The sequence below is a fragment of the Natrix helvetica genome, assembly GCF_964273705.1.
Source record: "Natrix helvetica genome assembly, chromosome: 1".
Lineage (NCBI taxonomy): Eukaryota > Metazoa > Chordata > Lepidosauria > Squamata > Natricidae > Natrix > Natrix helvetica.
The window spans coordinates 340334604-340362582 of record NC_138548.1 but is presented as its reverse complement, the minus strand read 5'-3'; the positions used below and the strand labels follow the sequence as shown (position 1 = coordinate 340362582).

Here is a 27979-nt window from a genome sequence, read left to right as displayed (position 1 = left end):
CCACCGCAGGCGCTCGTCCACTTTAAGGCAAGGGGCGTGGCTCGGTCTGTAGGTCTCGCGCGGCTTGGAGGCGGTGCTGTCGCGAGCTTCAAGCCGGCCGCCGATTGGTTGCGGCGGGTTGAATGTAAGATGGCGCCCAGGGATCTGTGAGGGGGGAAAAGACGCGGGGCCTGAGGTGGTGACGGCGCGAGGCGGCAGAGGGGCCGGGGTGAGGCGGAGCTGAACTCAGTTGTGGGGATGCCGAGCCGCCTTTAAACGGGAACGTGAAGCGCGGTATTCCGGAGGGAGGCGCAACGTTTGGTTTGGTGAAGTGTGTATGTGTGTGTATGTGGGGGGGGGGGGGAGGACGGCGACGGGAGGAGGTGGCGGTAGCGGCATAGAAGTGGAGGGGGAGGGGAGCAAGAGCGGGCACGGGAGCGCGCTCCCGCGACACCGGCCCTGGCTGTTGTGTAGCGCCGCCGCCAGCGCGTGCACGCGTTGGAGAGATTGGCGGCTGACAGGGCGGGATCCACTCGAGGCCTGCGCCGTTTCCCCGGGCAGGGCCCCGCCTTGCGTTCCCCAAGCCTTCCTTCGCGCCCCCGCCCACTGGCACCTGAGGTGGGAAGGGAGGAGGGCTCCTTCTCGCCGCCTGTAAACGCGCCGGGGGAAGCCGCGGCGGAGGATTTGCCGACGCGTGAGTGGGCGCGATTTCTGCCGCCCGGGCGCTGTCTCCGGAGCAGGCGGAATCCCAGGATGAGGCCGGTAGGCCCTGGTGGGGTAGAACCCCCGGGGAGAGACGGGGCGGGTGGAGGGGGGGTGAGCCTCAAGGTTGTCGTGCCGGCTGGAGCCAAATTTCCTTGCCGCCGGTCATCGCGCTGGCTGTGGCGTGCTTACCTCTCCACCCTCGGCCTGGAGGCTGCAAAAACGAAGGCGAGGCGGGGCCCTTGAGGTCCGGGCCTTGTTCAAGAACCAATAGCATTTATCAGGAGCTTTAAACTGCTGTATTAAATGTTATACAATGAGCTAATTTGTATTATGGAAGAAAGCCTTAAAATAAGCAAGTGGGATTCTCAACATCTAATTAACTTTTATCTCTGTCATCCCCCCAAAAAACCATTTGTTCCAGGTTCCAAGTTCTGTATTATGGTCTCCTTTAATTCACTATAACCTACTAGTTACAGTATTTTCAGTAACTCTTTCGGTCCCGGAGAGGATATATAAAGTGGTAGGCAACTCCTCCAAAATAGGACATAATTTAAACGTATTTTGTTTATTATGGGCAATAATAGACCTGCGAAAGAACTGGCTGAAGGGTGGCTTTTTTGCTTGATTTCACTCTGTAGGCCTGTATCTTTGGCATTGCTCCCTCTTGTGTAACTTTGAAGGGGAGATAGATGTGTTGGTGCTCAGTTTTATAAACTGGTGCCAACTTAATGGACTTTTATCCTGTCAACCAATGGTGGGTTGCAGGCGGCACACCCCAGTATGCGCGTACCGGAGCCAGCCCACAGCACCGGATACCGTTCTGGTACCGTGCTCCGAAGGGCCCACCTGCCTGCCTGAGCTCCTTACCGGAGTTTAAAGGCTTTTGTGCTTCCGCACAGGCGCATGGTGCATACAGTGCCTGCCTTACCGGTTGGAACGGGATTTGCAACCCACCACTGCTGTCAACCCTTTGGTTAGAGGGTAAGATATATTTGGTGTACAATGCACTATATAGTACACAAACACTGTACCACATTGCCTTCTGCTTTGTTTCACAAAATGTCTTGATAAATGAATTAGATAAGGAGTTGGCTCAGATGGATCTGTGACCTGTTTTAGTTATCCAAGTACGGTAACTAACTAGAAGAGCAATACTGTAGAAAGTACTATTGTATGTTATTGTTGGCTTATTCAAAGTTCCAGAAATCTTGCAATTTAGTGTATAAATGTGTAAAGTTATATAGCCATATAATATTTTCTATCATTGAAGTAAAACCATATTGCATAGGTTTCTCAAGCTTTGGGAAGTCATCCAGAAATTGAGTGGACCCATTTATTTCTACAGAATGATTTTATTATATTTTTCTATATTCCCTCACAAAGACCATGACTTTGGATGTATTATATTTAGTTCATTTTATTACAGTACAAATTTTACTACTCATTCAGAAACTTCATGCTGGGGAAAAGAATCTCTAGATTCTTTTCTGTCTATTTAAATAATGTATTTTGTAACATAACTGTATTTTTAATATTACATATGTAGGTGTATTTTTTTTGTTCTGTCTTCTCTGTAATCAGTGGTGGATTACCAATTTTTTTACTACCGGTTTGGGCGTGTTTGTGCGACCAGGCGGGTGGGCGGAGTCTCCCACTGCTACTGCTGGTTCACCCAATTTGAGCCGAACTGGGAGCTCTGGACCATAATGAACTCTGTCCATAATGTAAATAAGTCATAAATAGTTTAGGACATGAATATCAGAAATATGTACAGTATGGTGTCTGGCTAGACTATATTGCCCATATACTTCATGTGTGTCTGACTTTATTAATGTCTAAAATTTACTGATTTAACTGCTTGCTAATCTACTTTTTTCTACCCACCCTAATGTTATATATCTAGTTCCTCAGCCAGCCATGCTGACTGGGAAATTCTGGGAGTTGAAGCCCACAAATCTTAAAATTGCCAAGTTTGGAGACTGCTGAATAGACCTCCAGATATGTTGGGGTTTTCATTTTAATCTGTGACAATTAGAAATGCTGATAAATGTAACATTTATCTAGTTACAATACAGGTAGTCCTCGACTTACAAAAATTAATTTAATGATCATTCAAAGTTATAATGGCACTGAAAAGAATGACTTATGACCATTTTTCATAGTTACAATCTTTGCAGCATCCCCATGAGCATGTGATCAAAATTCAGATGCTTGGCAACTGGTTCATACTTACGACTATTGCAGCGTCCTAGGATCATGTGATCACTTTTTGCAATCTTCTGACTAGCAAAGTCAATGGGGAAGCCAGATTCATTTAACAACCAGGTTACTAACTTAACAACTGCAGTGATTCACCTAACAGCTGTGGCAAAAAATGTCATAAAATGAGGCAAAATTCACTTAACAAATGTCTTACATAACAACATAATTTTTGGGCTCAATTGTTGTAGGTTAAGGACTACCTGTAGTATCGGAAATGTAACATATATCTAGATACAATGGTACCAGATTGGGATAGGGTGAAATAGGCTGCCTTAACTTTCTATTATCTGGAGGCTTTAATGGATAAAAGGTCAATGGAAGATGTCAAGAAGATAAAATTGCTTAGGTTAGATAATCTTGAATTATCAGATGGGTATGTTTCTACAAAAATGCCCTAGCAAAACTTGATCATACAGTTTAATCTAACTAAGCTACTCCTCTCCTTGTTTATCGTTTCAGCACTGCAATAATTTGATTCAAAGTAGTTTATTTTTAAATCTTCTGTTCTTAATGTAAGAATAATTATAATTGCGTTAATTATTATTAATGTAAGAATAAGTATAATTCCATGCCCCAAATCTCTACAGGATTATAGAAGGGAATATAAACATAAACATTAGTTATTATCTAGCAGATAACTTGAAAAAATGTAAAACAAATTGAGTTGCCATGGGCAAATAGGTGGCAATATAAATTAAATAAATAAATAATAAAATTGTCAAAATGCTCCCAATTAATATTGTTATGTGATAGTTCAAGACATGATATGGTCTAATTCTTTGCTATGATGGATCATAAGCTAGTGATTGGAGATGTGATGGCTCTCCTCATACTCCTGAATCACAGATCTTAGCACTTTTGAGGAATATAAGAAAGGCTGACTGCAATTGCTAGAATTCAGTTAAGTCCAAAAATTCTATATCTCTGTTATAAATTAGCTGATAGTTTAAACCTGCATTATAATTTATTAATGCTTTTGTTAACTAAATTATAGATTTTTGATTGGAGGGAGAAAAAGATAGCAATATTGTAATGCTAGCCTAGATTTTTATTTTAGTTCAGTAATGTTCTTATTCTCCTTGGTTGAGATAAAAAGCTCTATTTTAATTCTGGCTATGGTTTGATTCGTTTTTCAGAATCTGCCTAAATAGGTTCCTTACAATGTGGGGAGATTTGTACGAGGGAAGAGGGAGGTTAAGAGTTTATTTCTATGTAGTGTGTGTGTTTCATTGTATATGACTTGTCTTTGTTTTACTTTCTTTGTATTTTAAAGGGAACACATGAAATGTTAAAAGTTATTTTCTTGGATAATGTTTTTATTTATAAGTGATCCTAGTACAATAATTTTATTTGGATTTCTTATGTTTTCATATAACATATGAAGTAACCATTAGGTTTATTCCCTAGAAATACAGCACTATGTTTTATTTTCTCCCAATTCTGCAGTGTATTCTTCATTTCTTTTCATTTTTCAGAATTAAGACTAAGTTGCACAGTTTTCAAGGACAAAATACTATCCCAATACTTACTACTTTTTCTCAGTTCCACAGTGATTTGTTTATTCGACAAGTAAGGCATATTAAAAGTCCCCTGGGCAATGATTTGGAGGCTGTATATAAGCCTTTATAGTACTTGTATTGACAAATATTCACAATCTTCTTTTGGATAATCGTATGCTTCTTATTTCTTCAACTTGCAGTTCAAGTAAAGTTAAAAAAAACACCTTCCTTTTCCCAAAAACTCATCTATTACATGAAATTCACCCAATTTTAAAATAATTAGTAAATAGATTTGTAGGGATGGCCCTTATAACTCATACATATTAAGAGAAGATGGATAAATGTTAGGTTTCTCCAAAACTATACCTATGCTTGAAATATGTATTGGTAATATTTATTTACTATATTTACTCCTGATTTTTAAAACTAAAATTGACTTTAACATTAGAGTGACTAAATGAATTAACAGATTAACAGATTTGGAAGGGACCTTGTAGGTCATCTAGTCCAACCCCTATTACCTATCCAACACCTATCTCATAAAAGATGGGACACGTGGCTCAGTGGCTAAGACGCTGAGCTTGTCGATCAGGAAGTTCTGCAGTTCGAATCCCTAGTGCCATGTAACAGAGTGAGCTGCCGTTAGCTTGTCCCAGCTTCTGCCAACCTATCAGTTCGAAAGCATGTAAAAAATGCAAGTAGAAAAATAGGAACCACCTTTGGTGGGAAGGTAACAGCGTTATATGCACCTTTGGCATTTAGTCATGCCGGCCACATGACCACGGAGACGTCTTCGGACAGCGCTGGCTCTTCGGCTTTGAAATGGAGATGAGCACCACCCCCTAGAGTTGACTAGCACATAGGTGCAAGGGGAACTTTTACCTTTTTAGTTCACAAAAAAGTAACTTTGGACGGCATACATTAACTATTCATATTCATAAATATTCCAATTCAAAATATTATAGCTTTCTTCTAAACTTAAATATATTTTTATTTGGAGGAATCATCATACATTTGTCAAAATATATTTTAAAAACTATTGGTTGGTTGGTTTTTAGTTAGGGTTGCCAACTCTTCCCTTTGACACACTATTTTTTTCTAAGCAAAAGTGTAGATGGTACACTTAATCTTCATTCCTCTTGGGAAATTGTGCTTACTGGGTCAGCAGCTAGGGGAATAAAATCATTAGTTTTGTCTTGCAAGAGAAAGCTTTATCAACTGAAACTGTCATTTGAAGTTTTTTTTTTTAATTAAACATTTTAATTTTAATACGTGCAGCTGAAATATAGAACTGGTATTTGATTTACTGCTTTATAGAGTGAATCATATATGAGTTACCTATAAAGTAATATTTTAATCTGATGATTCATTGATTCCCTTAATATTCCTGATACAAATCTAAATGAAAAGGTTGGCATTATTTAAAAGGTTAAACTGTGGTTAATGTGACTCACATTTTCTCTACATATGAGATATAACAATATTCAGTAATGCCTCGATACATTAAAATGGTATCAGAAACAAATCAAACTGTTAAGTATTGTAGTAGATTGTTCATATATATATACTAGGAGTAGGCTGTAATAGCAGATTACTAAATTTAATGTAATGGGTTAGATCCTGATTTGTATGTGTACGTGTTTCATGATCACTTCTGCACACTAATGGTTGTAACCTTTCTATCCTTTTTATTACCTGATTATTGTCAAAGTCACAGAAGAAACTTCTGTGAACATGCATTCACAGAATGCATGCATTCACCTTCATTAGAATTTTCAGAAAAGGCTATATTTAATACAATACAATACAATAGCAGAGTTGGAAGGGACCTTGGAGGTCTTCTAGTCCAACCCCCTGCCTAGGCAGGAAACCCTATACCATTTCAGACAAATAGCTATCCAGCATCTTCTTAAAGACTTCCAGTGTTAGGGCATTCACAACTTCTGGAGGCAAGCTGTTCCACTGATTAATTGTTCTAACTGTCAGGAAGTTTATCCTCAGTTCTAAGTTGCTTCTCTCCTTAATTAGTTTCCACCCATTGCTTCTTGTTCTACCCTCAGGTGCTTTGGAAAATAGTTTGACTCCCTCTTCTTTGTGGCAACCCCTGAGATATTGGAACACTGCTGTCATGTCTCCCCTAGTCCTTCTTTCCATTAAACTACTAAACATACACGGTTCCTGCAACCGTTCTTCATATGTTTTAGTCTCCAGTCCCCTAATCATCTTTGTTGCTCTTCTCTGCACTCTTTCTAGAGTCTCCACATCTTTTCTACATCGTGGCAAACAAAACTGAATGCAGTATTCCAAGTGTGGCCTTACCAAGGCATTATAAAGTGGTATTAACACTTCACGTGATCTTGATTCTATCCCTCTTGTTGAGGCAGCCTAGAACTGTGTTGGCTTTTTTGGCAGCTGCTGCACACTGCTGGCTCATATTTAAATGGTTGTCCACTAGGACTCCAAGATCCCTTTCACAGTTACTACTGTTGAGCAAGGTACCACCTATACTGTACCTGTGCATTTCGTTTTTGTTGCCTAAATGTAGATAACTATAACTTTACTACAACTTTGTTTTGATTGACAGTGGCCAAGCAACTTCTTGCATGTAATTGCATTTTTAAGGCCTGGATGTAATCCACATAGAAGAATATTCAATGGTTTAAACAGTGTAGGTTAATTAATTTGCTTAATTTAACTTTCTACAGTTCTACTAGTCCTAATGAGGAAGATGAAAGTAGATAGAACAGTGAAGTCCTACTCATCCATTAAATGAGCTTTTCTGGGTGCTCCCTTTCCTGCTCTTTCAAAGGATTAAATGGTGTGTTCATATGTATTTTAATAGAAGCTTAATTATCAGAAAAATGAATTATTGCACAGAAGTCATATAAATGGTTCTCAAACTTTTTTAATTGTGTCGCTAATATGTATGTATGGTTAGTCTTGTCCCCTAGAGTGAGGCAAACTCTCACTCTTCTCGGGGTCTTCTGACTCTGTCAACTAGCCTGGAGATCCAGTGGGTGGTGTGGGTGGGACCCTGGGGGTGGTTTATTTATTTATGTGTTCAATTTCTATGGCGACCCATCTCAGTCAATGACTCTGTGTGGTTTACAATTCAGAAAATATGATTAAAACATTTAAAACAAAAAGAATAAAACCAACGAAAACATTTAAAAAAAACATCCAGTTCAGTGCACACAAGAGCAAGATATTTGGCCAGTTAATAATATAGACCCGAAATGGAGCCTTTGACACAATCGATGCCCAGGCCAGGGTTGGATACATAGCCAGATATTTAGGACCTTACGAAAGGCTAACAGGGTTGGGGCCATTCTGATCTCCAAAGGGAGGATGTTCTATAGAACAGGCCCACTCGCCTTCTGATCCTCATCAGCCAACATTCTTTGGCTGATGGGATCTGCAGCACGCCCATTCTCTTTGGCTAGTTGGACAGGTAGAGACTCTTGGGAAAGGGGATCCCAGTCCAGAGCCATATTGGGCTTGTAGTAACCACCAGCACCTTGAACTGCACGTCAAAACACACCAGTAACCATTGCAATGCAGTTTGGTTGGCTGTGTTTGCTTCATCTTTTTAAGTTTGTCTGTTTAACTGTCTACTTTTGTATGAATTTTTTTATTTGTAAATCCCTCAATCATTTAGTGTGATGGGCGATATATACATTTGAATAATAAATAAAAGTCAATGACTCACTCCTAGAAATTCCCATAAATAAAATCCCTTGATTTAAGTAATGTTTTACACTTTTTCTGTTTTCTGAATCAGAATTGCATTGACAGTCAAGAACATTTATCTCTTTGAATTTGGAATAATTAAAGTATGAAAGAAATGTAGCAAGTTCCTTTTACAGCCGTTTACCATTGTTTTCCAAGGCATTTAACTCTGAGGTGCTATTTTGCTATAGTTATTAAAATTAGTTAATTACTTGTGCAGCTTTTTTGAAGTTTTAAAGAGACCACCTCAAATAGTTGCAGTTTTTAAAATTGCCTGATTTGACTTAGTTTTATTCATGCAGTTTTGAAAAGAAGCAATATAGTGATGACAGATTTCAGGTTACGGTTAACTTCATATATTATGCATAATTATTTCAATAGGTTTCTTGATAGCTAATAGTGAATAGCTGTATGGGACTGATTTGAAGAAAGATTTAACTGGTTTATAAAGACGACAGATATGAAGCCAGTGGTCTAGAGTTTAAACTCAGAATTAATAAATTATTGCCTTTTTCTTCTAAGGAACCCTGAGGGCTTTGCAATATGAATAATTCTTTGGAGAACACAATTTCCTTTGAAGAATACATCCGTGTGAAAGCACGAACAATCCCCCAACATAGGATGAAGGAATTCCTGGACTCCCTTGCCTCCAAGGGCCCTGAAGCCCTACAGGAATTTCAGCAGACTGCTGCTACCACAACCATGGTATATCAGCAAGGAGGCAACTGCATTTATACAGATAGCACGGAAGTGGCTGGATCTTTGCTTGAACTTGCCTGCCCTGTTACAACTAGTGTCCAGCAACAAGCTCAACAAGAGCAACAAATACAAGTGCAACAACCCCAACAAGTCCAGGTAATGTTTACATTGCATGTCTATGAAGATTCTCAGCCATCCAAGTCATGATTGTCCCAAAGATGCTTTTCAAAAAGCAACTGGATTTTCTTGGGTTTTTCCTTAAGATTTCACTTCTCATCCAAGATGCTTCCCCAGTTCTTCAGAGAGAAAGAGAAGTACAGAAACATAAGGCAACATTTTGTGATCTAACCTCTGATGGTTTTTAAATTGTAAGATTCCATTGTGTGTAAAACATACGAATAAGTTGGACAATATTCTGTTTGCTAGTGATAAGAATTGTAATTAGAAAATATGTTGTTCTGCCCAAGTAGTGTTAAAACTTCTTTCATTTAATTTGCTTCAAAGGCCATTTACAATAGAAATCGCAAAGGGCATTTGCAATAGAAATAGAAATCACAGAATATGTAGGTGCCCTTGACATTTACTTAAAACCAACAATACCTAGGCATAGCACTGCATGTATTCTTACAATACTACAGAGAATTCTGATTTTAGTTGTGCTGCCTTGTTTGTATACTGCTTAATTACCAGAAAAGTGGCTTCTGTGTAGCATTTATAATAGTAATATATGTTTTTTCCCTGTACAATACTGTATAATACAGTACAAAGAAAAGTAGTAAAGATTATATTTGGAGGCAGTGGCAAACTGGATATAAGGACGGTCCATATAGGTTGATAGTTGACAACTGGCTTTTGTTGTCAGTGGCCATAGATCAGGGGTCCTCAACCCCTGGGCTGCTGCAGCCCATTGCCCGGCCGAGGCGGACTTGGAATTGGGCCATGTGAGTGGCTGGCATGTGCACACGCACACAACTCGCACAAGCTGTGGGCTTGCAGGCATTCACGAGCATGCATGCCAGTCCACTGCTCATGTAAGTTGCACACACTGACTGGCCAGTGGTGGGTTACGGCCCGTATGCCTCAGTACGGGCGTACCGGTGCCTGCTGGGAGCACCAGGTACCGTTGTTTTATGGTGCTCTGGAAGGCCCACCCGCCCTCCTTACCTGTATTTGACCCAACCGGGCCATTTGCGCATGTGCACAAAACGTACGGCGCCTGCATGACACTCCGCTGAACAGCTGGAACGTCATGGGCAGTGGGTGCGCATACACACGTACATGTGGGGGATGCCCGGCCCCGTTGCAGCGTACTGGTTGCAACGGGATCTGGAAACCACCACTGTGGCTGGCCCATCATTCATGCAGCAGCTGGTGGTAGACTTGTAATACTTTTTTTTTTTTGCTTGTGATTCTACCAAGAAGTATTAACTATTTTTTTTTCTTTATGGATACTGTCATGTAGTTGCTCAGCTGATTTGATGCCTATTATATTTAAGTCCTAATCCTCGTTTATTCATTTATTTAACTTGATATGCTTCTGACCCTCAAAATGTTTCAGGGATTTTGGAGTTGATACACTAACTGCTCATGTGTTGTTTTTGCAGGTGCAAGTTCAGGTTCAGCAGTCCCCTCAGCCGGTGTCCACCCAGCAGCTCTCTCCTCAGCTCACTGTTCACCAAGCTTCAGAGCAGCCAATACAAGTCCAGGTGCAGATCCAAGGCCAAACACAGCAGCAAGCATCCCAGACAATACAGGGTCAGGCCCTTCAGAGCCCCAGCCCTTCTCAGTTGCAGGCGGCTCAGATCCAGGTGCAGCATGTGCAGACTGCTCAGCAAATCCAGGCTGCAGAAATACAGGAGGAGCACATACAGCATCAGCAGATCCAGGCCCAGCTCGTGGCAGGGCAGGCAATTGCTGGAGGACAGCAAATCCAAATCCAGACAGTTGGGGCACTTTCCCCTCCTCCATCTCAGCAGGGCTCACCACGGGAAGGCGAACGAAGGATCAGCACCGCCAGCGTCCTTCAGCCAGTAAAGAAACGCAAAGTGGATATGCCTATTACTGTGTCCTATGCTATTTCAGGGCAACCGGTGGCTACAGTTCTGACCATCCCCCAGGGCCAGCAGCAGAGTTATGTGTCCTTAAGGCCGGACTTGTTAACGGTGGATAGTGCCCACCTGTACAGTGCCACCGGGACCATAACTAGTCCCACTGGGGAGACTTGGACAATCCCTGTTTATTCTGCCCAACCACGCGGTGACCTACAGCAGCAAAACATTACCCATATTGCCATTCCTCAGGAGGCCTACAATGCCGTCCATGTTAGTGGCTCCCCAACAACTTTGGCCACCGTGAAGCTAGAAGATGACAAGGATAAGATGGTGGGAGGTGCCTCGGTAGTGAAAAACTCTCATGAGGAAGTAGTGCAAACTCTTGCCAATTCCCTTTTCCCAGCACAGTTTATGAATGGCAATATCCACATTCCAGTGGCAGTGCAAGCAGTGGCAGGGACCTACCAGAATACAGCACAGACGGTTCATATATGGGACCCACAGCAGCAGCAGTCCACGTCACAAGAGCAGGCACAGCAGCAGCAGCAGCAGCAGCAACAGCAGCAGCAACAATTGCAAGTTACTTGCTCTGTAAGTAAGCTATCTTTATGAGGCAAGCCTCTGTAGGGTTGAATAATTGAATATGGGCAGGATTGTCATCTCTGTAAAAGATAACAGTTTTAAAAGAAAGACACTCTACTTACTGTGTTCTGAATACTTATATTCTGTGCTTTTAAATATATTTTTATCTCCAGGAATGTCAATGGGAATATAATTATTGAAATGCTTTTGTTCAAATTGTTAGTGCAGCCATGCTTGGAATACTGCAGGAAGGAAATAACATCAAAATTAATAAGGAATTGGAGTATATTGGAAAGGTTGCAATAATTGAGAATCTTTGCCTTGGGAAAATGAGGGAAAATTTCTGAAGCATATACCATTGTTCATGATTTGAAGGAAATTGATGGTGTGTGTGTGTGTAATTGCCCACTTATAATGCTTGATCATCCAATGAAGCTAAATGGTGAGAGATTTAGGGCAGATAGATGGAAGTGCAATTTCATACCACATACATATATCCAATGCATTCAGGGTCAGAAGCTTTAACAGTGACAGCCAATTTAGATAGCATTGATTGATTGATTGATTGATTGATTGATTGATTGATTGATTATGTGCAATCAGGTCATTGTCAACTCTTAGTGGTTACATAGTAGATAGATTTTCTCTATGACTCTCTGTCCTAAACCTGGTCTTTCAAGTTTTCCAACTGTAAAGGACCTAAGAAAGATAAGAAAGGAGTAAGCTGAGAGAACCCATTTACCCCATCATTTGCTTCTTCCTGGTGAGTTTTCTCCTTAGATTGTAAGTGTGTTTTGGGAATTTGAATGATCTATCAGATATGAGTCAGTATGGTTTATGAATTTATCTGGATTGTACACTTTGTTCTGAATCAGTTATTGCTGTGTTCTCACACAGTTTAGTTTCCTTGGATGGAAAAGCTGATATAAGATGAGAATGTCAAGAACATAAAATCAGTTAGCCAAAGATAATAAATTACCTGGTTCTTCTTTTTTTTTGACAATGAATTCTGCAGAAACATTAGCTATAGTAAAATAAGCTGTCTTATTGTTACTATTACTATACAAAGATTTTTGTAATCTAGATTGTTAGATCCAATTTTGTATAATTGCAGAAGTTAAACAATTTTTCATTTGTATAACATTCTTGTTTTTTTATTGCTGTCAAGTAAAGACATAAAATATGCTTCTTTTAGATGATAAAGTAACAAAAATGCTGCACTAAGAAGCTGGGATGCAATATTAATTCTTCGGTTTTGTTTGAAGAACATGGCATAGAAAAAAGCAGTGTTTCCAATGTTTATATTTTTATAAACATTGGAAACATTGCTTTTTTCTATGCCATGTTCTATATTATCATGGGTAGTACCTACTGTTTATGCTATTTGTAGCTGCACTGTTGAAATGTTAAAAAGGATCCAAAATAATGAATACATGAATGAAAGTTATCTATGCTATCAGACTGCTAGCTTATTCCGTGAAAAGGGTGTTAAATTAATGGTTTGAAAATAGAAGCTTTCTAAAAATTTATAATAGTAAGCAAAATTTGACAATGGAATCAATTATCAAGACAGGTGGTAGCCTGCTGTTTACTCAGTATATTCAGAGACTGGACTGCCATTTATTACAGCTTTAATTTGGATTCTTGCTCCTATCACTGAATTGGATTTGGTTGCTTAAATGACCCTTTCTAGTTCTAAACTATAGGTTGAATGTATAAAACGCATGTATACTAATGGTGAATTACTCCTTTAGCATGATGAAAACTTGGTGCTGTCCAAATTTTCTTTAACAACCATGGTAGGCACATATACCACACTAAGCCATTGATATGTGTGCCAACTATAATTTGTTGAAGGAAACGTAGTTACAAATTCTGGCTAGTGTTAATTTATGGAAACTTACTTCCTTGTTTACCTTCAGAATGTTCCTACAGTGACTATAACCAAAATTATAGAGTCCTCACATAGAAAAATTACACACCTACAGTTTGTTTTAGATTTAGAGAAGCTTCCTGGCTTGAGCAGAATAATCTCAAAGTTTTTTGTACTACCATTTGGTTGTTTGTATGTCTCTGACTTTTAGAAGGCCACATTCCAAATGCTGTCTGCTCTTCTTGCTAATATTTAACATTTGAAAAGTTTCTACATTACAATAATGGTTGAGAACTTGTGGCCTCCCACATACTGCTGGGTTATAGCCTTTTACATTTTGTGCATTTTTCATACTTCAGATTCTTTCTGATTTAGTAGGTTTCTTCACCATAGTGCTTACTGTACTGTTACTTCTGAGTCCGTCTGTTTTAATAAAGGGTAGGTAAGTACTACTGGGTAGGGAGTAATAAACTCCACACAATCCTATCGGAACTGAATGGCTGTTAATATTAGGGCCTCCTGGAGCCAAATATTTTTCACCCATATTCTTGGATGGAGTAGTGCTTCTCCATTAAAAAAAAACATGCATAATCCTTGTGTAATCCCAACTCCTGTTTGAAACTTTAAAAAGCAGTTGTGACCAAGGGATCCTTTGCACACATAATTCTACCTAATATACCTACTAGTTAGATCCCTTCCTGGAGTAGCCTTGACTATAGTAATGTATGGGGTTGCCCTTGAAAGACACTTGGTTAAAATGCCGTTAACATTGGCAACAACAGGCATTCTTTGTATGATTATGTGACATCTCTGCTTCATGAATTGTGCAGTATGCCTGCAAGTGTGATTTATGCTGTTATCACTGTTAGGGTTCTGTAAGACCTTGAAAACTTGGTTGTTTTCCTAAGTCTTAGGTTAAGATGGATAGAGCCCCTTGTGAATCTGCTTTTTTTCTATGCCTTTGCATAGAGTGAGTGCATGCAACAGAATAACACAGTTGGAAGCAGCCTTGCTTCTAGTCCAGCCTCCTGCTTAAGTAGGAAACCCTATATCATTTCAGACAAATGGTTATCCAGTCTCTTCTTAAAAACTTCCAGTGTTGGGGCATTCACAACTTCTGGAGGCAAGTCATTCCATTTATTAATTGTTCTATCAGGAAATTTCTCTTTAGTTCTAGGTTGCTTCTCTCCTTGATTAGTTTCCATCCATTGCTTCTTGTCCTGCCTTCAGGTGCTTTGGAGAATAGGTTGACCTTTCTCTTCTATATTGGAACACCGCTATCATGTCACTCCTAGTCCTTCTTTTCATTAAATTAGACATACCCAATTCCAGCAACCGGTCTTCATATGTTTTAGCCTCTAGTCCCCTAATCATCTTCGTTGCTCTTCTTTGCATGTCATCTTGCTTTATACTGTTTTTATTATTATATTATTTATAATATTGCCAACTGGCCAGAGTAATTTTGGGGTTAGCTGGCACCTAAATGGAAGTAAAATTTATATTAATGGAACTGGGAATCAATTTTACTTTGGAGCATAATTATGTGAAGTGTCAGTTTCTGTGTTGGACTTGAAAATACCTTGAATGCCTCTTGCAATAAAGAAGTTTACTGCATTTTCGTTTTTTGATTATAGAGCAAATAGGAGTTTCTCAGTGATATCTGCCTAATCATTTGTGGAAGTAAGAAATTCTTTGCAGAAATTACCAATGTGTTCGTAAGCATAACCATATAAAACAGAGACCAAACTTGTGAAGAAGTTTTTTTTTTTACTTTAAAGAAACTCCAGCAGGAATTGCTAAAATGACTTTCTTCCACAGGCACAAACTGTTCAGGTAGCTGAAGTAGAACAGCAACCACAGCCTCAGCCTTCCCCCGAACTTCTCCTTCCGCAGTCTCTCAAGCCAGAGGAAGGACTAGAAGTATGGAAGAGCTGGGCACAGACTAAAAATGCAGAGATGGAAAAAGAATCACAGAACCGGCTTGCACCTATTGGTAGTAAGTTCCTTAGGCTTTCCAGTTGACCATGTCCTCAATTGCATTGCATTGATTTTGGTGAAAAAAATTTTGTAGCATAATAAACCTTCATTATATTTGTTAGACTTGCATTATAAAATGAGCCTTACCACTTTAAAAAAAAAATCTAAATGCTGTTTCAAAAAACTATATATTATGGGTGTATTTTGGGATGGGGGCCATACTGGGTGTTTTACATGAGATAGAGGTAGTCCTTGACTTACAAATATTTATTTTAGGACCAGTTGAAGTTATGGCAGCAGTGCAAAAAGTAATTTACAGCCAATCCTTCCACTTAAAACGATTGCATTTTCCCCACTGTCACATGATCAAAATTCAGGTGCTTGGCAACTGACATGTATTTACAACAGTTGCAGCTTTGTGGAATCGTGGTCACCATTGGCAACCTTCCTGTCGGGTTTCAACAAGCAATGGAGGAAGCTGGGTTCAGTTAACACGATGTGATTCACTTAGTGACCACATCAAAAAAAGGTGGTGAAATTGTGGATGCAACTCACTTAACTGCATTGCTTGGTGACAGGTGTTCTGGTCCCAGTTTTGGTTGTAAGTAAAGGATTACCTCCCTTGGCCTATATTCCAAAACTTGATGGGGGCAAGACAAAAACTAAATTTGGTAACTTAATGAATTATTAACTATAGCTAACAGTGTTACTGATGTTATCATGAAGTTTTATATTCTGTCAGACTAAACGTTACAATTAGCAGCAAATTTTGGAAGGGTTCTAGATGACTTCCACAAAATTTTTATGAGCACAGGCTGTATATTCAATATTAAGATTTAAAATATGCATTGGTTACTTATTCATCAATAAGTATACTGAAGGAGGGAAGAGGTTGTGATTTTGTAGCAGAGTGGGTTGATTTAAACGGTCAAGAAAAATGAGATTTAAATAGGGATTTTAAAGGTCATTTGATGATCTTATCTTCTCATTTGCAGGGCGCCAGTTATTGAGATTCCAAGAAGATCTCATATCTTCAGCTGTAGCAGAATTAAATTACGGATTGTGCTTAATGACTCGTGAAGCTCGCAATAATGAAGGCGAGCCCTATGATCCTGATGTTCTTTACTATATCTTTCTCTGCATTCAAAAGGTGTGCCATCATGGAAAGTCTTGCTATAATTAGTTTTAATACTGCAAATAATTTTAGACATGTTTGGAGTGGAAAAACTAAGACTTACACAAAAATTACACAAAATAAATAAAACCAAATATTTTCCATGTATTTATTATATTTTCTTTTTTAAAAAATAATACAATTACAAAATACTTACCTAACATCTAACTTTGCTAGTAAGGTTTACAGAAAAAAACCCTCCCATAATACCATTTTTATTAAATCTTTCTGGGGGAGAGAAAGAATTCCACAATCCCAAGTTTTCAAATGCATGCCAATGAGATAAGAAAAAGAAACAAAGTTTTGGAAAGGAGGAGCTGACGTCACAACAACATGACATGCGATCTTGGAGCTCCAAGATCGTAGTCGATACTTTTGCCTCTGGCCGGTCCTTTTGGACCTAAACCATTCCAAAGAGACAGTGACAGGGAAGAGTATGTCCTGCTGATCTCAGGGACGCCATTGAAGCTGCTGAAGTTGGGACAGCTTTGGAACGGGAGGAAAACGGGAAGAGAAAATGTGTCCATCTGGTGGGGAAATATTATTATTATAAAAGAGACTACCCCGCAAAAAATTAAAACTAAATTAAATTTGAAAACAGAAGAGAACAAAAGCAGTGAAATTAAGATACACTAGACAGTGTGTTATCCTTTTTTAAAATTTTTCTTTTACGGATGGAACTTTTGCAAATCTTTCCTATTCTTTAAATTGAACGGATTAGTTTTTCTTCTTCTACTTTTTATATTCTTTTTTTTATACATATGGATTAAAATATTTTTCCTTATTTTTATAATGCTGGATTGGATGGTGGTTTTTTTTTGCTCCATTTAAGAATTTTGTTTTCTTTAAGCCTGGAATATAAAGAAGATATAAAAGGAATACAAAGAGGGCTGTAATAACAGAGGGAAAGGAAGTAACACTGCCACCTGGAGGCGTGGAAGGCTTGGAAATATTGTATTTTCTTTTTTCTCTTTGATCATTTGACTTTGCATTTCAAGGTTCCTCAGCTTGTTTACAGAGAGTGATAGTGAGAAGAGCATGGGTTGTTTATACAGGTGCTCTTCGGGAACTTTATTGGCAGCTGGAGTGGAGTGAAAACAAAGCCTTGTCTTGAAAGATTATAAATGAACTTGCTTTAAATTTAATAAAAAGTTTTGAATGCCAGAGTGGCAGTGTTTACAAGTTGGAAGAATGGCGCAACAAGAAAAAGAAACATTGCAAAAGATTATGTTTGAAATTCAAAAATTATTAGAAGTAACAGAGAAAATTGAGAAGAGATTGGAGAACATAGATCGTAGAACAGTAAAATTTGATGGAAAAATTGAGGATGTTCATCAAATGAAGAAAGTGGAGGTCAGAGTTTCAAAACCTGAAGGAAAAAATAAACAGACAAGAAAATTGTTGATACTGACAGTGAATTGAGCATGGTTGGAAATGGAAAGAGTGGAATATGGAAAGAGAAGATAGATGGACTGGAGCTCTACCCCAGATTTCAAAGTATAGAAGAAGAAAAGAGAGAAGAATTGATGGAACTAAGGAGATAAATTTTGTCAGAAGCACTGGTGATAACCAAAGATAAGCTGATCGAAGAAACAGATGGAGGGTTTCGAGCTTATACAAGATATGCAATAAGCTGCGAAGGGAAGTCCATACAAAACTTACTAAGGAAATAACCAGAATACTAATGCCACAAATGGCAAGAGACGTAAGACTGCACTATTACTGGAAAGACACAGGTTGATGTAATGAAAGCTTATAATAAAAAATTAAATCAAATTTAGTTAAATTTAGAGCATTATGTATAAAATGAAGTGATAATGGATACATTTAATAAATTGATAATGATAATGCATATATATGCATTGGTTTGATAAGAGGAAATTTGATATAAATTGCAAATGGTGACTACGAAAGTTTTAGAAACTCTGTTATTAAATATAACCAATTTTTATTTAGAATATGTTATAAAGATGTAATGTTACTGGATGATATTGGCAAGAGCTAATGGAATGCTATTATGGGGTTTTGCTTTAAATCTGGAATATTTTATATAAAAGGACGTAAAAACAATTGTAGTCAAATGAAGGTTGAGGAATGATGATAATATATATATATATATATATTTGATTTAAAATATATAATTTGATATGAATTGTAGGTTATGACTGTGGAAGAGATGCATGGAGGTTTTTGTAACTAATCGACACACTTTCTACAATTTGTAATGGAAGATGGTTTTGTGGGTTTTTTGTGTGTGTTTGTTTTCTGTGTTTATTCAAAAATTTTAAAAAAACCTTTATAAAAAAAAGAAAAAGAAACAAAGTTGCTTTCTAGATGTATGCCTTATTATAAAGAAGCATTTTACTGATATACTCTGAAATTTAAACATACCTAGGTTTTAGAAGCGAAATAGCATTTGTTATATCAGAATTTCATTCTACTGAAATTTTGTTAGTATTTTACAACTTGTTCTTCTGTACTTTTACAGAAAGTAAAAGTTAAGAGGGTACTGATATTTCAAACAGTTCAGAGAAACCCAAAAAACTTTGCAAAATTACTACCCTTGTATTGTCTGATTTACATGATTCACGTGATTCATTTAACCACCATAATACAAATGGTCGTAAATTGGGTCTGCTCACATGATGACCCGCTTTACTGATCTATGATGAAATTTCATTCCCAATTGTGGTTGTAAATTGAGGACTCCCTATATATTTGAGTGAATACCAAAATGTTGGCAATTTTCATTACTACAACTGCTGGTTTTAATAGCTGTGAATGTAATTTTGAAAATTTAGCTGAATAAGTATTAGCCCTGTTTAATTCAAGCTTGAGACAAGTAATGTCTAAGACTTGCAGGCTGCTTGGATGAATGTGAGGATAATACTTTTGATTTCATATGATAGGTTTTTTTGGAAAAAAAACCTGGTTAAAATTACCGTATATACCATATTCTTTGGAATATAAGACATACTTCCCCCCCCCCCTAAAAGAGGGTGAAAAGGTGGGTGCATCTTATACACCTGCCAGCCCCCACCCTTTGGCCTCTGCCTCACAGCAATTTGCCTCCTTGCAACAAACAGCAAGCAGTTTCAGCTTCAGCACAGCCTGATTAGCACAAGCAGCTGATTGTCAGTTGGATCAGCCTCCCAACCATCAGCTGTTTCAGGCTACAGGGATTGCCATTGCCTATTGCTGCCTCTGCACGCCCCACTTTCGGCCTTCACATCACAGTTTTGGCCTCTGCATGCCCCGTTTTCCACCCATTCCGATCCACACCGCCCAGGACGGGCAGAAAATGGGACGCACGGAGGCTGAAAGCAGGGCATGCAGAGGCTGAAAACAGGATGTGGAGGCAAAAAATGGGGTGCCTGAAACAGCAGATTGTTGGGGGGCTGCAAGGAAGCAAATTGCTGGGAGGCAGAGGTAAATTCCCCCCCCCCCTTGTTTTCCTCCCCAAAAGCTAGGTGCATCTTAAACTTCGGAGCGTCTTATACTTTGAAAGGTACATTAAACATAAATCTTTGGATGTCTGAGGAAAATAAAGGGCATGTATTTGTTGAGTCCATTTTTCTGAAATTAGCTTATTTGAACTTGTATTAAAATGCTTTCACTTTTTACTTCAGGCTGGTAGGGATTTTGAATATGAAATTAAATATACAGCCTGTCATTTCATTTCATTAATGAACATCACGGTACGTTTTTTTCCCTCCCCTGTGTTATTGTTTCTTGCAGTACTTATTTGAAAATGGGCGAGTTGATGACATTTTCTCAGATCTCTATTACATACGGTTCACCGAATGGTTACACGAAGTTCTCAAGGATGTGCAGCCTAGGATCACTTCTTTGGGTAAGAGAATCTTCAAACAGACAGTTGAGTGAAGTATGTAAATATTTAACAATAACTGAACAATTGGTTGAATTTGTTATAACAAGAAACATCATTTTTTGCTCTCAATGTTACAATATTGAGAAATGCAATGTTTGTATCTTTTCTTAGGAGGAGCATCAGTTTGGTATCTCTGTATTGATGCTTTCTTTTTATCTGCACAGGATATGTTCTTCCCAGCCATGTGACAGAAGAGATGTTATGGGAGTGTAAACAGCTCGGTGCTCACTCTCCTGCTACCTTGCTAACCACTCTCATGTTTTTTAATACAAAGTATGTACCAATGGAAGCATTACCTAAATAAAACCATTCCAGTTATTTTAAAATAGACAGAATCCTGTTTTTTTCCAATAATTTTGAATTAGTAAGGTCAAATCAAATTTCCAGCAAAATGTAGAAGAGTCATCTTGTAGGGGAGATGGGCAGCATAAAATTTTAATAAATAAGCAAACAAACATGCAGACTAAATATAAATCTACAGCTGTTATAGTACATTTACAAAGAAATTATGGACCAATAATTTTCTGGTTTAAATTCTGCTTTCATCATTAACCATAAGTGGTTTTAACTCTGTCTGCAGAATGATCAGCCTGTAGTCAATAGTTGTAAGAAATGCAAGTTTGTTCTTTATGGCAACTAACTTCACATGTTTCAGAAATGTTGGCTGCAGTCCAGCCTTCTGTTTTCTGAAAATTCCATCCTAATACTTTAAGAATAGATTTTTTTACTATAGTATTTCTATATCATTTGGAAGGCACTTTATTCCTTATTTTGAACATGGAGCTTTCCCTCGTTGAAGCAAATTGCTCTGATAATGAATATTTTTCTCTGAAAATGAATAGTAGGGCAAGTAGAAATAGTAAGGCAGCAATCTTTTGTTTAAGTTTAACCACATTTTTATGCACATGCACGCACACACGCACACACACATCCTTGATTGTTGAAGTCTATACTCCATGCTTAGGTCCATAGTCCATAAATGTTTCATCATTGATGGATATGGGGGACATTGGTGGGTTTTTTCTGGATTTGGGACAGAGAATATAATTCAATGGGTACTTTTCCTGTGTCTACAGATATTTCCTGTTGAAAACAGTAGATCAACATATGAAACTGGCCTTTTCAAAAGTCTTGAGGCAGACTAAGAAGAACCCTTCTAATCCTAAAGATAAGAGTACAAGCATTCGGTATCTGAAGGCTCTTGGCATCCACCAGGCAGGCCAGAAAGGTAGAAAGAATGAAAATTTCTAATACTTAGCTATGTTCATTTTGCAGAGCTTTTTAAGGTCTATTGCATAGACTTTGTGCAATAAATAGAACATAAATTGTCTGGTAAAGACCACATGAATGTCATCTGTTAGAAATCTGAATATCCCCCTTGCTATGTGTGAAGTTGCTGCTTCTGGTAGTCATTCATCAAGCCTTTGATAAATTACATTTCTACTACTCTTCAAAAAAGGGAAAAAATTAGATCCAGGAAACTACAGACCTATCAGCCTAACCTCAATACCAGGAAAGATTCTGGAAAAAATAATCAAGCAACGAATTTGCGAACACCTAGAAGCAAACAAAGTAATAGCCAAAAGCCAACATGGATTTGTCAAAAACAGATCATGCCAGACTAATCTTATTGCATTCTTTGATAATGTGACAAAATTAGTGGACCAGAGGAATGCCGTTGATATAGTTTACTTGGACTTCAGTAAGGCTTTTGATAAGGTAGACCATAACCTACTACTAGATAAAGTAGAAGAATGTGGGTTAGACAGCATCACCACCAGATGGATTGGTAACTGGCTGACCAACCGCACTCAACGTGTAGTTCTCAATGGAACTGCATCTACATGGAGGGAAGTATGCAGTGGAGTACCCCAAGGCTCTGTTTTAGGCCCAGTACTCTTCAACATCTTCATCAATGATTTGGATGAGGGAATAAATGGGGAACTCATCAAATTTGCAGATGATACCAAGCTGGCAGGAATAGCCAACACTCCAGAAGATAGGCTTAAGATACAGAAGGATCTTGACAAACTTGAACATTGGGCACTATCTAATAAAATGAAATTCAATGGTGAAAAGAGTAAGGTTCTACATTTAGGCAACAAAAACGGAATGCACAGGTACAGTATAGGTGATACCTTACTCAGTAGTAGTAACTGTGAAAGGGATCTTGGAGTCCTAGTGGACAACCATTTAAATATGAGCCAGCAGTGTGCAGCAGCTGCCAAAAAAGCCAACACAGTTCTAGGCTGCATCAACAGAGGGATAGAATCAAGATCACGTGAAGTGTTAATACCACTTTATAATGCCTTGGTAAGGCCACACTTGGAATACTGCATTCAGTTCTGGTCGCCACGATGTAAAAAAGATGTGGAGACTCTAGAAAGAGTGCAGAGAAGAGCAACAAAGATGATTAGGGGACTGGAGACTAAAACATATGAAGAACGGTTGCAGGAACTGGGTATGTTTAGCTTAAGAGAAAGAAGGACTAGGGGAGACATGATAGCATTATTCCAATATCTCAGAGGTTGCCACAAAGAAGAGGGAGTCAAACTATTCTCCAAAGCACCTGAGGGTAGAACAAGAAGCAATGGGTGGAAACTAATCAAGGAGAGAAGCAACTTAGAACTGAGGAGAAATTTCCTGACAGTGAGAACAATTAATCAGTGGAACAGCTTGCCTCCAGAAGTTGTGAATGCCCCAACACTGGAAGTCTTTAAGAAGATGTTGGATAGCTATTTGTCTGAAACGGTATAGGGTTTCCTGCCTAGGCAGGGGGTTGGACTAGAAGACCTCCAAGGTCCCTTCCAACTCTACTATTGTATTCTATTGTATTCTATACATGCAATGCCTTATTAAGAAAGCTCCTATTTATTTTCAAGAACTGTTTGGAAGATAGTATATGCAATAACGAAGATAGCAGAGATTACAAAAAACATGTTCTTCTATTAATAACATTGACATTTGTTCATCTGCTATAAGAATGTATTTCATGGTTCTGTATCTCTTGGGGTTAATTTGCAGTTACAGATGACATGTATGCAGAGCAGACAGAGAATCCTGAAAACCCATTGAGGTGTCCTATAAAACTTTATGACTTCTACCTCTTTAAATGGTGAGTTTTCCCATCACAATTGTCCATTGAACATTATCTTCAAGGGCTTTCAGTCTATAGGTAGTTTGGTACAGGTTGTCCTTCAGCATCCAGATAAATGTAGCTATCATGACTTTTTTTGCCGGCTTCCTACAAGAAAAGTAAGTGGGGAACTTGGCAGAAGGTCACAAGTAGTGACACTTGATAGCCTTACTTAATGATGCATAGCTATTCACTTGATGACAATTGGGAATGTCAGAATTTCCATTGCTAAGCAGTGCAGTCATGTGACATCAGACTTACAATTGTGTAGTTCCAGTCCCACTTGTCATTATGTGAGAACCACCTGCAGTCACAGAAATGCTTGATTCATAACATTTTATTATGTGGCTGAAGAAAAGTCAGGCAGGTAAAGTATGTTGCAAATCCTGTTAGTTAAAGAATTCCAACTTGCAGAAGCAAGAGAGCCTTCTCTGTTGTTGCCCTCACCCTTTGGAACATTCTCCATCTAGGTGAGATGGGCCCCTAGTCTCCTGGCCTTTGGAAAATGCTCAAGAACTGGGTTTGCCATCTTGCTTGCTAGAAGAGCATGCAGCTGTGGGACTGGTTAGTGAAGGCCTATTTTATTTGTACACCATCCAGAGTCCCTCTGTGAAGGAGACAAGTGTTTTCTAAATGTAATGAACAAATAAAATAAACAGTCTTTGAACAAGCTTCATATACCTTAAAGGCTTTGCAAATAGGAATCCCAAGCCTGTAATCTTTAATTATTTTCTTGGTTTAATTTATATCCTACAGTCCTGTACTAAACTATATGTGGGAGACATACTGATTTATGTAGATCTTTTGTTAATCAACGTATTTTTCGGAGTATAAGATGCACCTTTTTCTCTCAAAAACGAGGCTGAAAATCTGGGTGCATCTTATACACTGAATACAGCATTTTTTTGCATCCTGAAACCCCGCCCCCTTCACCAAATTGGCAGTGCATAGCCTTATGGAGGCTTTCAGAGAGCTCCTGGGGGCTGGGGAGGGCAGAAATGAGCAAAAAATGGGCCAGTTTTTTGCTCAATTTCCCCCAGCCCCCAGGAGCACTCTTATAAGCTTTCTAATGCCCTTTTTTGACAAAAAAACTGGCCCTTTTTTGCAAAAAATAGAAGGGAGAAAAAAAAGGAAAAGAGTAAGAGTAAGAAAGATGTAGCATATGCTTAAAGTTTCTATTGATAAGAATTATTTTATTCTAATTACATATTATCTTAATCTAATTTCATAATCTACAATAAACCAGATTAATTTGCGCTTTTCAGATTTCATTTTGCATATGAATTTCATGTAGAGGAAGAGGAAACAGCCCTTGTTCCTAAGATAGTGTTAATAGCATTTCCAAAGCAGCAAACACTAATGTTTCTTCTTCTCTTTCTAGCCCGCAAACTGTGAAAGGCAGAAATGATACATTCTATTTGACTCCTGAACCAGTGGTGGCTCCCAATAGTCCTATCTGGTATTCCATCCAGCCAATCAGTCGAGAGCAAATGGAGCAAATGCTTACCCGGATTCTGGTGATACGAGAAATTCAAGAAGCTATTGCGGTGGCCAGTGTCAGCACCATGCACTAAAGGCATCCCTCCCAGTTCAGGAAAAGGGTGCTGGGTGTAACTGGGCCGGGTGGAGTGGCAGCGAGGCCAGGATCAATTGTACAGCCTTTTACACTAAAGGAGATGCCTAAGTTTCTTTTTTTTAAAATTGGTGTAGTTAAGAAGCCCTTTTAGGCTTCTGGTTAATAAGACCCTTTCCATTGTGTATCTGACCCTTTTGCATCAGCTTTCTGGACACATTGAAGGCTGCATTCTTTCTTTAGGAGCTCTGAGGTTCCGTAGGTTGACTTTGGGGTTTTTTATGATGTGAAGAAAACAAATTTAATTGGTGGACTTGGCCTGGGTGGGCCACTACATTCAAGCTCATGAACTTGGAAGCAGAAAACGGTGGATATCTGCTTGACCTTTAAAAAAAAGGTGGTTTGCAGTTTCCTTGTGCTTGGACACTAACATGTCCTAGAGGGGGATGTCCTGCGATTATGATTTATAAGGAGAAGAAAATCAATTTCTATTAAGACCTTAAAAGTGACATTTTTAGATGTTAAGTACAAACTACCACACTTCCTTCTCTCTCTTTTTCCTTTCTCTCTCTCTTTCTTTCTCTCTCCTTTGGCCTGATGTTGAGGCCTTAAATCCTTGAGGCTCCTGTGCCTAATGGAATTCTTGTAACATACACTTGTGTATCATATAAAGATACCACCCTGTTTCTCTTATGTATTCTTATGCTAGTTGTTTATTAAGAATGACAAGCACGTCTTTTGAACATGCTGTTGAACAATGTGTCTTTATTGGGGGAGCAAAAGACATAATTAGTAACATACAGAATGTCTTACTATACTATATTCCTATACAAATTTGCTAGCCTATTTAAACAAGGTTTTTTTTTTCCCTGGTTACCTGATTCTATGGGATTCGTGCAAGAAATTGTTTATTAGTATACTAACTTGTTGCTTTTGTTGTAATTTTTAATTAAATGAATCTGGAATTGGGATCGCAGGTATTTGAGGGGCCAGGATTTTTCTTTTTAATTTTTTCAGGTAGTCTACTTACCTGAAAGTCTGAGATTTACTGCAGATGTTTATTAGTACTGGCATTTAGAGAGCATAGAATCATAACTTTATGGCATCTGATTTTAATCCATCAGAATTTAAGAACTTTCCTTCATCATTACCTCAGCTGGCAGCAGTTGGGTATAACATTGGTTGTAGAAAGGAAAAGGAAAAGCATGCAGTCCTTAAAATTTTCTAAGTTGTATTTTTGCATCCATTTGACATCTGTTTTATTTGAACTGACAAGTTTTTTTAATGGAAGAACTGAACTATAAGAACTATGTTTTGCTGGGACCAAACCCAGTATTTTGTTTTTATGCATTACTTATTATATTTTGGCCATTGTCTACTTAAAAATATTGTGATGACAACCTCAGATTTTCCACCATATTTTTACCAGTTAGAACTTAACACTGGTGTGATTGTTCAGTTCAGCATTAATTTTACAGGTTTTCCCCCCTTTCTCATAAAGCAGCTTGATTGAGATTGGAATTAAAGTCTGCGTAATTCTGATTGGTTTTCTGAAAAACACATTTTTTCTGCATTTAAGCCTACTGTTACAGCTACATTATAGAAGAGAGCAAGTAACTTAGATATCTATGAAAAATTACCTGTTGCTTTCCTGAAAAATCCATGAGAAATGAGTGCTATTTTTTGGTTGTTGTTTTTTTAAGCTACGATCTGTACACATCCCTATTCAGGAAGAAAAGTAGCTCTGCATAGAAAGAAAGGAGCAAAATTGCAGGAAAAGTTGTGCTCCTCCTCAGGCAAGGAAACTTAACACTGCTCCAGATAACAATCTGTAACTGTGTTCCAAATAGGTACTTGGGTATTCCTTACATGAGTGTGTGTATGCACAGACATACGCCTACATATTATACAATCATGTGAAAAAATAAGTGCACCCCATATAAAGTTTTTTTCTTTTTTAACATTTGTGGACATACCAGTGTTTATCTTCATTCAAACAATACATAAAGATAAATGGTGATGTAACTGAACAAAAACATGAAAAATTGACTTTATTTTTATGAATCAAATTTATATAGCAGCCTGTCTCACAGGAAGTGTCTGGGCAGCATACAACAATCCAGTAAAATAAAGATGGTAAAACTCGGCAATTATTTAAATAAATAAGACATGCCATTTCTTTCGGGGGGGGGGGGGGGGCAACCAACAGTCTTGGTTCTTATCCCAGGTATTGTCTCCTTTGGCAGAAACAACCTCAAGTAAGCATTTCATATAACCATTTCCCAGTTTCTGACATCCACAGAGTAATTTTTCTCACTCTTTCATGGAGAATTTTTTCCAGCTTTTCAGACTTTGCCTAGGTGTAATGCTTGAGGAGTTTCTTGCATACATAGCCTGTTTTAAAATCACTTGATAGCATCTTGATGGGTTTTGGACCCCAGATTTGAGTTGGCCATTTTAGAACGCTCCCATTAATTTATTTTCTCAGCCATTCCTTGGTTAATTAACTGGAATGTTTATAGAGTCGTCATGCTGTGAGGTCCACTTTCTGTTCGGCTTCAGTTTTCTGACAGATGGCCTCGCATTATCCTCAAGCACGGTCTAGTACAATGAAGAACCCATAGTATCTTCTGGGATGACAAGCTGTGCAGGCTGTTACGCAGCAAGGCAGCCCGAACCATAACATTTCCACCAACATGGTTTATAGTTGGCATCAGGTTCTTTGGTTTTTATAAAACATGTCTTCTGGTCCTGTTGCCTCATCTGTCCAAAGCACATTGTACCTGAAGTCTTGAACTTTGCCTAAGTGTTCCAACAGTTTCATCCTGGTACATCACCTGCGTAGATC

At 38.5% G+C, this 27979-nt stretch overlaps 1 protein-coding gene across 5 annotated transcripts; it reads left to right on the top strand.

Annotated features, from left to right (window-relative positions):
- On the top strand, positions 1 to 27297 carry QRICH1 (glutamine rich 1). 5 transcript variants are annotated; one of them, XM_081938841.1, is made up of 10 exons: positions 1 to 124; positions 8697 to 9029; positions 10478 to 11515; positions 15198 to 15375; positions 16352 to 16506; positions 20269 to 20383; positions 20587 to 20695; positions 21499 to 21650; positions 23447 to 23537; positions 24940 to 27297. In XM_081938841.1, the coding sequence occupies exons 2-10, from the start codon at positions 8718 to 8720 to the stop codon at positions 25130 to 25132; spliced, it is 2343 nt and encodes a 780-aa protein (XP_081794967.1). In that variant the 5' UTR covers positions 1 to 124; positions 8697 to 8717; the 3' UTR covers positions 25133 to 27297. The 5 variants fall into 5 exon arrangements, with proteins under 5 accessions (XP_081794967.1, XP_081794966.1, XP_081794965.1 ...); XM_081938840.1 differs by having other exon boundaries at positions 113 to 208; XM_081938839.1 differs by lacking the exon at positions 1 to 124 and adding an exon at positions 197 to 314.
- The last annotated feature ends 682 nt before the right edge of the window (positions 27298 to 27979 follow it).